The sequence below is a fragment of the Lynx canadensis genome, chromosome A1 (genome assembly GCF_007474595.2).
Source record: "Lynx canadensis isolate LIC74 chromosome A1, mLynCan4.pri.v2, whole genome shotgun sequence".
In the NCBI taxonomy this organism is placed as follows: domain Eukaryota; kingdom Metazoa; phylum Chordata; class Mammalia; order Carnivora; family Felidae; genus Lynx; species Lynx canadensis.
Window position 1 is genome coordinate 206,728,911 of NC_044303.2, and position 12,567 is coordinate 206,741,477.

At 38.0% G+C, this 12,567-nt stretch overlaps 1 protein-coding gene across 2 annotated transcripts in view; it reads left to right on the top strand.

The window, feature by feature from the left end:
- The window catches only part of C6 (complement C6), a 64,753-nt gene that overhangs the window by 17,291 nt on the left and 34,895 nt on the right, over nucleotides 1-12,567 (top strand). For both annotated transcript variants that reach the window (XM_030330637.1, XM_030330628.1), the window contains exons 6-7: nucleotides 2,671-2,809; nucleotides 8,850-9,050. In XM_030330637.1, coding sequence (XP_030186497.1) covers nucleotides 2,671-2,809; nucleotides 8,850-9,050 — 340 coding nt within the window. The remainder of the gene's footprint in view (nucleotides 1-2,670; nucleotides 2,810-8,849; nucleotides 9,051-12,567) is intronic.

The following is a 12,567-nucleotide window of genomic DNA, read 5'->3' on the forward strand; positions in this document are numbered from 1 at the left end:
CAATCTGAACCCCATACTTGTGAGATTTTTTATGTAGGCATGATCCATCATTGACTCCATTTCCAGCCCCTCTCCCCTCTCAAGAGGTGGGAGATAAGGCTGGATATTCCAAGCTTCTAAAATGGCTTGGTTTTTCTGGTGACCAGCCCCTACTCAGGAGCCTACCAAAAGTCACCTCATTACAACAAAGACACTCTTATCACCCAGGAAATTCTAGGGGATTTAGGAGCCCTGTGTCAGAAACTAGGATCAAAGACCAAATATTAGGGGGTGCCGGGGTGGCTCAGTTGGTTAAGCGTCCGACTTTGGCTCAGGTCATGATCTCACGGTCTGTGAGTTCAAGCCCTGCACCGGCTCTGTGCTGACAGCCCAGAGCCCGGGGCCTGCTTCAGATTCTGCATCTCTCTCTCTCTCTCTGTCCTTCCTCTGCTTGCACTCTGTCTCTCTCTCAAAAATAAATAAACATTTAAAAAAAAACCCGAAAACCAAATATTAGAACAAAAGATGCTCTCAGTGCTCTTATCACTTAGGAAGCCCCAGGAGCTAGGGGCACAGATCATTACATATATTTTTCTATTATCTCATCATATGTAATCCAGCATTATCAAACTTTTTGACACAAAACTTATTTTCACAGAATACATATTAATATCTATACGAATTTATAAATATATTAGCATCTTCTTTTGGTAGTTCTATTTAATTTTTTTTTCAATTCAAGTTAATTAACATACAGTGTGGCATTGGTTTCAGGAGTAGAACCCAGTGATGCATCTATTACATATGACACCCAGTGCTCATCCCAACAGGTGCCCTAATTAATGCCCATCACCCATTCCCCCCACCCCATAAACCCTCAATTTATTATCTGTATTTAAGAGTCTCTTCCGGTTTGCCTCCTCTGTTTTTATCTTATTTTTCCTTCCCTTCTCCTATGTTCATCTGTTTTGTTTCTTAAATTCCACATATGAGTGAAATAATATATTTGTCTTTCTCTGATTGACTTATATTGATTAGCATAATACACTCTAGTTCCATCCACATTGTTGCAAATGGCAGGATTTCATTCTTTTTGATCTCCAACTAATACTCCATTGTATATATATACCACATCTGCTTTATCCATTCATCAGTCGATGGACATTTCGGCTCTTTCCATAATTTGGCCATTGTTGATAGTGCTGCTAGAAATATTAGAGTGCATGTGCCCCTTTGAATCAGCATTTTTGTATCCTTTGGGTAAACACCTAGTAGTGCAATTGCTGGGTTGTAGGGCAGTTCTATTTTTAGTGTTTTGAGGACACTCCTTACTGTTTTCCACAGTGCCTACATGCATTTGTATTCTCACTAACAGTGCAAAAGGGTTCTCCTTTCTCCCCATCCTCACCAACATCTGTTGTTTCCTGAGTTGTTAATTTTAGCCACTCTGACAGGTGTGAAGTGTTATCTCATTGTGGTTTTGATTTGTATTTCTCTGATAATAAGTGATGTTGAGCATCTTTTCATGTGTCTGTTAACCATCTGGATGTCTTCTTTGGCAAAGTGTCTATTCATGTCTTCTACCCATTTCTTCACCAAATTATTTGCTTTTTTAATGTTGAGTTTGAAAAGTTCTTTATAGATTTTGGATACTAACACTTTATCTGATATATCATTTGCAAATATCTTCTCCCATTCTGTCAGTTGCCTTCAGTTTTACTGATTGTTTCCTTCACTGTGCAGAACTTTTTTATCTTGATGAGGTCTGAATAGTTAATTTTTGTTTTTAGGAAATCCAGTGGCATCTTAGAGAAGTTTTTCATCTACCACAAAACAATTTCTTAAATTTCTATAATTTACTAAATACTTGATTTGTGCTAATATCCTTGAGTTCCCTCATTTGTAAAATAGGAGAAATAATTATATCTATATCTACATCACATGATTATCACAACTATTAAATAAATATAATAGTGACATTAAATATAGATCAAATAGTGCATGACATGTCTACTATATACATACAGATATACATACATACATATAATAAATATATATGTATATTTACATATACTATATATATTTACATATACTATATATATGTATATATATGTAAGTATACATATATAGTAAATACATGTGTAAAATATACATATAGTAAATACATACATGGGAATAAATAAATGTAAGCATTTGTTGAATAAATTTTAAATATTATTACAGGTATTAAAAAACAATATTACAATTTCATTAAAATATTGTCATTAATGTTTAATTACTAGCTCTCTATAAGAATTCCTTTACTGTATCATACTGAAGGAAGTGAACTGAGAATGACATTAATTATGTAATAATTTATTTTACAATCTGCTTCCAAAGTTTGCACCGGTTTTATAAGTCATAAAATAAAATAAACCTAATTTTTTTTCATGCTAAAAGCCCAGAATAATTAAGTGAGTGGAATAGGGAGGAATCTAACTGAGCCAGAGGGGCTGAGTTTTGGCTTCCAGCAATTTCTGGATGCCTCACCATAAATGAAAAAAAAAAAAAAAAGGCGGGGGGGGGGCTTTTCTTCAAGTCATTTGTCATGAGTCAAAAATGTCTAAGAAAGGAATTTCTTTCATATAAGCACAGTAAATTTTAAAGATTGCTCTATATGTATTGAATTCTTGAAAATTACTTTGTTTCCAGGTTTCATTTTCTAGCAGGAGAGCCCAGAGGAGAAGTCCTTGATAACTCTTTCACTGGAGGAATATGTAAAGCTGTCAAAAGCAGTAGAGCAAGTAATCCATACCGTGTTCCAGCTAATTTGGAAAATGTCAACTTTGAGGTATGACAGCCTATCATGGCGGCACCCTAGTGCCGATGGTGATGATAAGCAAAATTTCCAGTGAAAAATTACTGATGAATGAAGGGACAGAATACAAAGGTAATGAACATTTTATATCACCTATTACGGTTGATTTTTAATCCTTCCACAACTCAATGAGGTCAGTGTTATTGTCATCAATTTACAGATGAGAAAACTAATGTAACTAATTTGCCCATAGGCAAACAGCCGGTAAGTAGTGGATTAGAGATTCAAGCCCAGGCTTCCCAAACTGCAGAGTCCATGCTTTCTCCAGTAAACATTTAGATGCACCATATCCCACACAGATAAATGGTTTGCTTTATTCAGAATTTCCTCCCACCAAAGCTACTTCTCTCAGGTAACCACAACACTCAGACATGTAAGAGTGCCTGTCTTCTTAAAATATCAAGATGAAGCTAAGTGTAACAAGGGTAGTTCGTATCTTTCTTCCTATTTTACTAGTTGATTTGCTTTTCTGTTTTCCTAAGTGTAATGAGTGATATGCTACATACTCGCAGAATCTAGCCCAGTGCCTTATACATAGGCTGTCTACATTTGTTGAACTAAACAGTCTATTTCTTAAAAAAAAAAAAAAAAAAAAGTGTAGGGGTGCCTGGGTGGCTCAGTTGGTTAAGTGTCCGACTCTTGGTTTTGGCTCAGGTAATGATCTCATGGCTTCATGAGTTCCAGCCCCACATTGGACTCTGTGCTGGCAGTGTGGAGACTGCTTGGGATTCTCTCCCTCTCTCTCTCTCTCTGCCCCTCCCCTACTTGTGCTCTCTCTGTCTCTCTCAAAATAAATAAATAAACTTTTAAAAAAGGAGAAAATTTTTTTCAATTCATTTATTTTGAGAGAGAGAGAGAGAGAGCATGCACATACGTGTGAGAGCAGAAGTGGGGGAGAGAGAGAGGGAGATTGGGAGTCTCAAGCAGGCTCCACACTGTCAGTACAGAACCCGATCAGGGGCTTGATCTCACAAACCATGAGATTATGACCTGAGCCGAAATCAACAGCCAGATGCTTAACCAACTGAACCATCCAGATACCCCATCAATAACCTATTGCTTTTAATTTAAAATAAGAGCAGAGGAAATATGTGATTTTAATGGTAACATCCATGCATACAAATTTGACATGTTTGAGAGAATTTCAGGGAGTCTAATGATTTCTGAGACTACTTTATGGATAGTGTGATTTCAGCAAAAGTCATTCAATTCTTCCTTTAGAAAACCTTTTACATATAACAAATACCAGTAGTTTTCCAATTTGATCAGCTTAATTTAAAGCCATCTAATATATATTAGTGGGCATAGGAAATGTCCTTGGGGACTAACTGCCAAATTCAAATACCTTTTGGGAGACTGACCCCAAAAAGTCCAATCTCTGCCTGCAGATAGAAGTGACATGGGTAACAAGTGACATGTGACCAGGTAAAGAAACTCCCCATTATCTCCCCACAGATCCAGAAGATGCTAATTCCGGGGGTCCACCACCACCAAGGGAGGTGGAAAAGGTCTTGCTGGTATGATAAATAGGAAGTCAGAATAGATACCGTTCCAAAGAAATAGTAATTCGGTCAATAATAACATTACTCTTAAGATGTATTGTATTGAGGGATGCTTGGGTGGCTCAGTCGGTTAAGCATCCAACTCTTGGATTTGGCTCAGGTCATGATCTCACAGTTTTGTGAGTTCAAGCCCTGCATCAGCCTCTGTACCTCTGTCCCTCTCCTCTCTGCACCTACCCTACTTGCGCTGTCTCTATCTCTCCTCAAAATAAATAAATAAACTTTAAAAAAATGTATTGTATTGAATAGGCTTTAGAGACAGAGCTAAAACCCAAACGTTTACATATAATACTGTTACACTGAACCTAAACAATCAATCCATATGGTTACTTTTAAAATACAGTGATCCCTCCCACCCAATACTTAGGTATTCTCAGCAAGCATCTATTTCATGCACTTTTACAAGTAACATGTTAAACTCAGCTCATGAGATGAGGGCAAATTTGTTATCTAAACTTTGCATACTTGATAGTTTTGAAGGTGTTTGCTTGTACTGTCTTACTCAATTCCCGTAACAACCTTCCCAGAAAAGTAAAAGATTGTTTATATCCATCTTACTAATAGGAGATCAAAGTTAGATAACTTTCTCAGAGTTATGCAACAAGTAAATGGCACGGCTCTTAGTGCAGTGCTGCTGAAGCTAGATGAGCCCTTGACCGTAACAGCAAGAAAGACATTAACAACTGTGCAATGCATGCCAGGTTTGAGTACCTTTCAAAACTACCATTTAAAAGGTATCACCTGTGAGGTTCATGAATGATGTACCAGAGCCAGCTCTTCCAGCTTAAAAGAGCCAATCCTTAAATTGTTGGGAACTTGGGAAGCCAATTGGTAAACATAGCCATGACTGAATATTAGATATATAATCTTACAATTAAATAAAAATATTAAAAGCATAGGTGATAATTACCCAAAATTTATCAGTTCTCCATTATTTTGTTACATTTTACCATCGATGCTCTTGAGGTTACTTACATCTATTGAATCTATGTTACAAAAATGCTATATAATAATTTGCTGCTGTGCATCTCTTTCCGAGTTTGAGTTAAGGGGCATCACACAGGCAGCTGGGATCAGCTATGATAGGAAAACAAAAGGCAAGTGCTGTAGTAAATCACAGGTTTTCCCCTTGCCAGAGAGCTGGTTTTTTTTTTTTTAATTTTTTTTGATCAACGTTTATTTATTTTTGTGACAGAGAGAGACAGAGCATGAACGGGGGAGGGGCAGAGAGAGAGGGAGACACAGAATCGGAAACAGGCTCCAGGCTCTGAGCCATCAGCCCAGAGCCTGACGCGGGGCTCGAACTCCCGGACCGCGAGATCGTGACCTGGCTGAAGTCGGACGCTTAACCGACTGCGCCACCCAGGCGCCCCGAGAGCTGGTTTTTAAACATTCACCAGCAGACGACTGGATCCACCCACATAACTTGGTAACCCAAGTCTGGATGGCTAGTTACATCGGGTAATACAGCCTGAAAATCCTCATCCAGAATAAAATAGACTCATTTCATTGTCAATGTAGATCTAAAACTTGTCGAACTTCAAGAAGCTACCTGAGTTGATCTCTAACTATATGTTGTTGAGTCTTAGGTACTATTCAACTGCTGACGAAGGTCATGGTGATATTTCTTCAAACAAAAGTTTGGGAATAACCAGAGTCAAGGTCACAAGAGAGTGGTGGACTTTTCACTGGTCCCTGTATTACTTCGTTCATGCTGTCAGCAGATAGCTGTGCAAATGTAAGCTGTATCTTATTGAGAACAATAGAGGAGGAGAAATTCAGCAGGCATCTGACTTCCCTTCTCCCATAGTATTGGAGTTCATGAAGACAGGTGAAACAACAGGTTGGCTGGTACACAAAGAGGCTCGTGAAAGGAAGGGAAGGGAAAGCTTTGACTAGGAAGTCAGAATAGAAGTCCATAGGAAGAATTCTTCCCCTCAGGGATCTCCCAGCTGCCAAGTGCAGAGCTCTGTCACCATAACATCCCTGCATCAGTCCGCAGAGTTGCACCACTTACTCAGGAATCCTCCTCTCTTTTTCTAGGCGGTGCTGTGTGCTAAGCATTTGCTGTCAACAGCAAACTGCAGAGTATGGTTACTGCTAGACTTTGATTCTTAACAATACACTGGCCTACCTAGACAGGCCCCTTGCTGCATCCCAAAGCCTAAAAATTTTCATAGCTCTGCAGTCCCTCAAATCCTCCCCAAATCCCATGTGAAATTCACAACTTCAGGTTCTGTCTCTGACCCTCGTAGCACAGGAAGTCAGTTGCCACTGGTCTCCATTCCTCCAGTCCCTCTTATCTCTTTCTGCTCCTCCTTACAAACCCATCTCCTTTCTTCAAACACAAAAGTAAGTGTCAACACACATAAATTCATAGGTCATCAGCCTACTGGATCCACAGTGAGGATGGATGGGCTCAGCGATGTATGTAATTATATGTAAATGAGGGGGTACCTGGGTGGCTCAGTCGGTTAAGCATTCGACTTCAGCTCAGGTCACGACCTCACGGTTTGTGAGTTTGAGCCCCGCATCAGGCTTTCTGCTATCAGCACAGAGCTTTCGATCCTCTGTCTCCCTCTCTCTCTGCCCCTCCTTCACTTGTTCTCTCTCTCTCTCGAAAATAAATAAATAAACTTTAAAAAATATCTTTAAAAAATAATAATGTGTAAATGAAGATTAAAACCTTGTTCCCAGAGTTTGGTTAACATCTCTTCCTGGGAAAATCTATCCTTTCAAAAGCCGCCTTGGCTTTGCAAGTTCCCTTTCATGGAAGAGCATCGCCATCCTCTCTCCCTCTCTCCCCCTGTCACCCCCACACCTACTTGGTCAACAATTTCTGTGAACTTACTTCCTAAATATCTTTCAAATGCCCTACTTTCTCTCCACCCAACCGCCACCCCATGGACCTGGCCATTATCCTGTCTCACTTGACTTCCTCTAACAGTTTTTTACAACTGCTCTCCTCGCCTCCACTTTAGTTAACTATAGTTAACCTGATCTCTGCAAAAACACAGATGTCACAGTAACACTCCCAATTTTTCATTCATTCCATTAATAGTTTTAAAGAACCTATTATATGCAAAATCTTGCCTTTACAAGTCAATTCAAATACTTTCTCAGGGCATTCAAGGCCCAGCCCCAGGTTTCCAGTTCAGTCTAATTTTTCAGCCCTGCTCACCCATGGGTAGATTTTCTCTGAGCTGCTGCCCAGGATATCTGAGCCCCCTCCCTTACATGCAAATATCTTTTCCTTTAAGCAGATACATCTTTTTGTGTATAAGAGCTAATTCATTTGACAATAAATTTCATATTTAAAAAAAAAAAAGAGCTAATTCATAAAACAAAATATTTGTAGTCTGAGTTTTTTTAGAGAAATGGTAAAGAAATGTCAGCAGCTATATTTAAATAGAATTGTATCGCTTCATTGCTAACTGAAGAGCTTCATTTTGGGGCCCTTTAAAGGCTAACTTGCATGCCCTGTAGTATCTGAAAGTCACATTGAACTTTTGTGTGAATCTTACTATTGAGCAAGATTCTTTTGCAACTGGGTTATTTTGTCTTTCCTCCACTAATTGTACAAGCTCTTTGATTGTGACATGTGGTTTGCCTCACAGTGCATTTTAATTTTGAATATTTTAAAACAAGAAATTTTTCCATTGCAAACCAGACAAGCATCTTTAACATAAAGTACTCTTCAATCAATTTATTTTGCAACTTTTTTTTTAAATTCATCCATCGTCCCTTTTTGCCAGCATAATCATAACAGGGATTTAACTTGTACTGGGAAAATACCCCGCTCCACTCCTACTTCAAGTCAAGTCCCACTGGCTTTTTTTTTTTTTTCCTCCTCTTTCCAGACCCAGTCAGTGAAGGATTATAACCCTCCACCATGCAGAACCAATCAAGTATTTGTCCTCTGTCCCATAGACATAGCCAGTAGAGTGCTGATGCCCAACATCTAAATAAGTCTAAGTGGGTGGGGATGCAACCATAGCAAGGAAGGACAGGATCTGTGCTCCCATCTGCTAGGCCTCAATTTTCTGGAAGATACCTTCAGTTAGATTGCAAAGAGGCTCAAAGTCACAGGCAGACCAGAAATAGCCCTCATTTTTTTTTTTATCATGCTGTTAAATATCATTTTAGGAGTTGTTTCCTTGACGAAGACTTTCCTGGTGTGGCCCCTCTGGGTTCAATGATTATTTAGGACAACCTCTTTTGGAGCACATCACTTCCCACACTGGATTAAGTGTCTGTGCTTGTTTGTCTCTCTAACTAAACTATTGACTCATGGAGGGCAGGAACTAATTTTTCTTTTATTTCTAGCAAAATGGGTTCTCAACAAATATTTATTGAATGCATAAAGGAATGAAGCATCATTGCCTGAGATCTTAACAAGTAGTTCTAATATTTCCTAAGTTTCATCCCATTTCATATGGATTTTTCTCCAGGTGCAAACTGAAGAAGATGATTTAGAAACCGATTTCTACAAGGACTTAGTTCCTCTTACAAAAAATGAAAATAAACAAGCTGCATTCCAGGGCGAAGAGAAAAAAAGCTTTCGTGTACCAATTTTTTATTCCTCAAAGAAAACTCAAAGCACCACCCATAATTCTGCCTTCAAACAAGCCATTCAAGCCTCCCACAAAAAGGTAATAAAAATGGTTCCCAATCTTTTTATTCTTTTCTGAAAGCTAACACTAAGTCCAGCAATCATGCAATGAGAAGGGGAGAGTTTTTGATATCAAATTGGCAAGATTTCGAACACAAATTTAAATAGATTTAGTTTGTTGATAAATCCCATTTCAAAAGTTATAGAAGTGATATGTATAATGTTGCATACATTTGGCTGTGTTTATGGTTGTGTTCTGTTTAAGTTTTCTTTGTCTTACTGTTTTAGGTGTATTTTTTATAAGCTACATGTAACAGAACTTTACTTTTTTAACATAATCTGACAATTAGAACTTTGCTAGGGAAATTCTGCCTTCTTTGATTTAACAAACTCACTGAAATACTTGATCATGTTTCTTCCATCTTTAATTTTTCGTACTCATTTTACTTTGTTGCTGTTTCCTATTTCTCTACTATGGCTGTCTTTGTCACATTTCTGGTTACCCCTTTTGGTCATTTTGGAAGTTCTACTAGAACATTTGGAAGTTCTCTCTTTTTTAGAGAGAGTGCAAATGAGGGAGGGACATAGAGAGGGGAACAGAGGATCCAAGGTGGGTTCTCTGCTAACAGCAGAGAGCCCGATGCAGGGCTCAAACCCACGAACTGTGAGATCATGACCTGAACTGAAGTTGGATGCTTAACCAACTGAGCCGCCCAGGTGCCCCTAAACTTTTAAAATTCTGCTTGTGATGACCTTTCTCTAGTTAACAAGCATAATTAAGCCTATGTTTTTTCTTTTATCACATGAAGTAATATCTACAGCCCCCAAAAGGTATTTTACTTCCCCACACCCCATTCCCACTATCTCCTTGAGAATGGGTCTACGTTCTGCTCCCCTACCAATATCATTACAGGCCTCCAAAACCTCAATTTTACTGAGGTAGTTCAAAACCTTTGTGTTCCAAGCTATTCGCTAGGATTGTTTTGTGTTCAGTTTTATATTACATACGATCATTTGTATTTTATCCTGACTCTTGTGTAGTCTATTTTAAAGATTCCTCACATAACACTTATAAATTCCAAGTTCATAGTCTGTATTTTATATCTGTGTAATATTTTATATATGTACATGTGTGTGTGTGTGTGTGTGTGTGTGTGTCTATACATTTACTCCCTAAGTCCTTATATATATAACTGGTTGTCTTTCTTTTATTTTCTCTGTCTGGAAATTTATAATTTTTATTGTTGTTGTTTATAATTTAGGTTGTATCTGAGTATTAGACTTCTTCCATTAATCTTGCCAGGAACTAACAAAGTTCTTTCAGTATGTAACGATATATCTTCATCCAGTAATCTTTCTTCCTCCCTTCCTTTTTCTTTTATTATTTGTATATTAAAACTCCTGGACATGTTTTCCAGCTCTTAAGCGATTTAGGAGATAGATTTCTATCAGACATTTTTAAACATTTACAAAATTCTTTTAAAATAGTATCTGTTCCTGGGGTGCCTGGGGTGGCCAAGTTGGTTAAATGTCTGACTCTTGATTTCAGCTTAGGTTGTGATCTCACGGTTCTTGAGTTCAAGCCCTGTGTCTGACTCTGCACTGACAATGCTGAGCCTGTTTGGGATTCTCTCTGCCCCTCCCCAACATGCTTGCTCTCTCTCTCTCTCTCTCAAAATAAATAAATGAACTTTAAAAAAAAAAAAAAGTCTCTGTTCCTCCCAAAACCACCACTCTCAGTGGTATTTGCTCCTTCCAAAGAGATGAATGGGAAGACGGAGCCCTGAATCATAGAGTGTGAAGGGGCGGTGAAAAGAGAAACCACAACTGGAACAAAGGGGAACGGCAGCTGGAGGGCATCATTTTATGGCTCCTCCTGCCCTTACCATAGTGCCTCTCACACATTTATTTATTCATCCATATATATATATAATATATATATATATTATATATATATATAATATATATATATTATATATATATATTATATATATATATATAATATATATATATATAATAGCCCCATTTATAGATAATTTTCCTAGGCTAATTTCATTTATCTTGAAAAGAACCCTAAGGGGGAATCAGAGTAGATATTTTCAAGAACACTTTACAGACGAGTACATGAAGTCCATGTATTTATTCTGAAGTCAAGAAATATTTATCAAATATCTACCATGTGCCAAGTACTACACTAAAACTCAAGAAGCTGAGTGGCTCCTGTGATGTCACAGTGAGTAAATGCCAGAGTCGGGCATTGAAATCAGCTTGTCTGATTTTTGCCCACTGTTTATATCCACTACATTATACCTCAAGCTATCTGCTTGTTCATTCATTCTGTTATTCATAATTTCAACAAACTATGAAAAGAGTAGAGTTCTGGTGATATGAACACATAAAAGAAAAAAAGAGGGAATAAAATGATTCCTTTTATAACATATCGTTAGTTCACTTTAGAATGGGCTATAGGTAGCATAGTGTCTCTCAAACTTACCAAATTATATTCTTTTTTCTTTTAAATTTTTTTATTTTAATTCCAGTTAACACAGTGTTATATTAGTTTTAGGTGTACAATATAGAGATTGAACAATTCCATACAACACCCGGTGCTCATCAGACAAGTGCACTCCTTAATCCCCATCCCTTTTAACCCATCCCCCCACTCACTTCCCCTCTGGTACCATCAGTTTGTTCTGTATAACTAAACGTCTGGTTTTTTCATTTGTCTCTCTCTTTTTCCCCCCTAGTTCATTTGTTTCGTTTCTTAAATTCCACATATGAGTGAAATCATCTGGTATTTGTCTTTCTCTGACTTACTTCACTTAGCATAATACTCTGGCTGTATCCGTGTGATTGTAAATGGCAAGATTTCATTCTTTCTTATGGCTGACTAATGCAAATTATATTCTTAAGGCAAGTTAGTATTGGGGCACCTGGGTGGCTCAGTTGGTTGAGCGTCCGACTTCAGCTCAGGTCATGATCTCACGGTTCGTGAGTTCAGGCCCTGCATCGGGTTCTGTGCTGACAGCTAGGAGCCTGGAGCCTGCTTCCGATTCTGTGTCTCCCTCTCTCTCTGCCTCTCCCCCACTTGTGTTCTGTCTCTCTCTGTCTCTCTCTGCCTCTCAAAAATAAAGAAAACTAATTTAAAAAATTTACAAAAAAGACAAGTTAGTATCAGAATTATTAGGAAGTAAAAATATATATCCCATGGCCCTTCTCTTAATATACTGATTCAGAATATCTGGGGTTGGGCATGTGATTCTGGTTTTCTTTTTTTAAGCCCCCAGCTCATTCTGATATAGCCAAGATTGGAAACAACTGCTTAAAAATATAGTCCAAAATGAGAAGGAAAATGGACATGTAGAAAGAGACATAGATATATACATCAGTCTCAACATTAAGATTTGCTTCACAGAATTGGTTTATAAATGTTTCAGCCATGCTAGAGAAAACTTGTAAAACCCTTATCTGTGGATTAACAGATGTTATTTGATCCTCTAAGAGTCTGCCCCAAATTGGGAACATTTTAGGCTATTCACAGTAGCAGGTGGAACTTT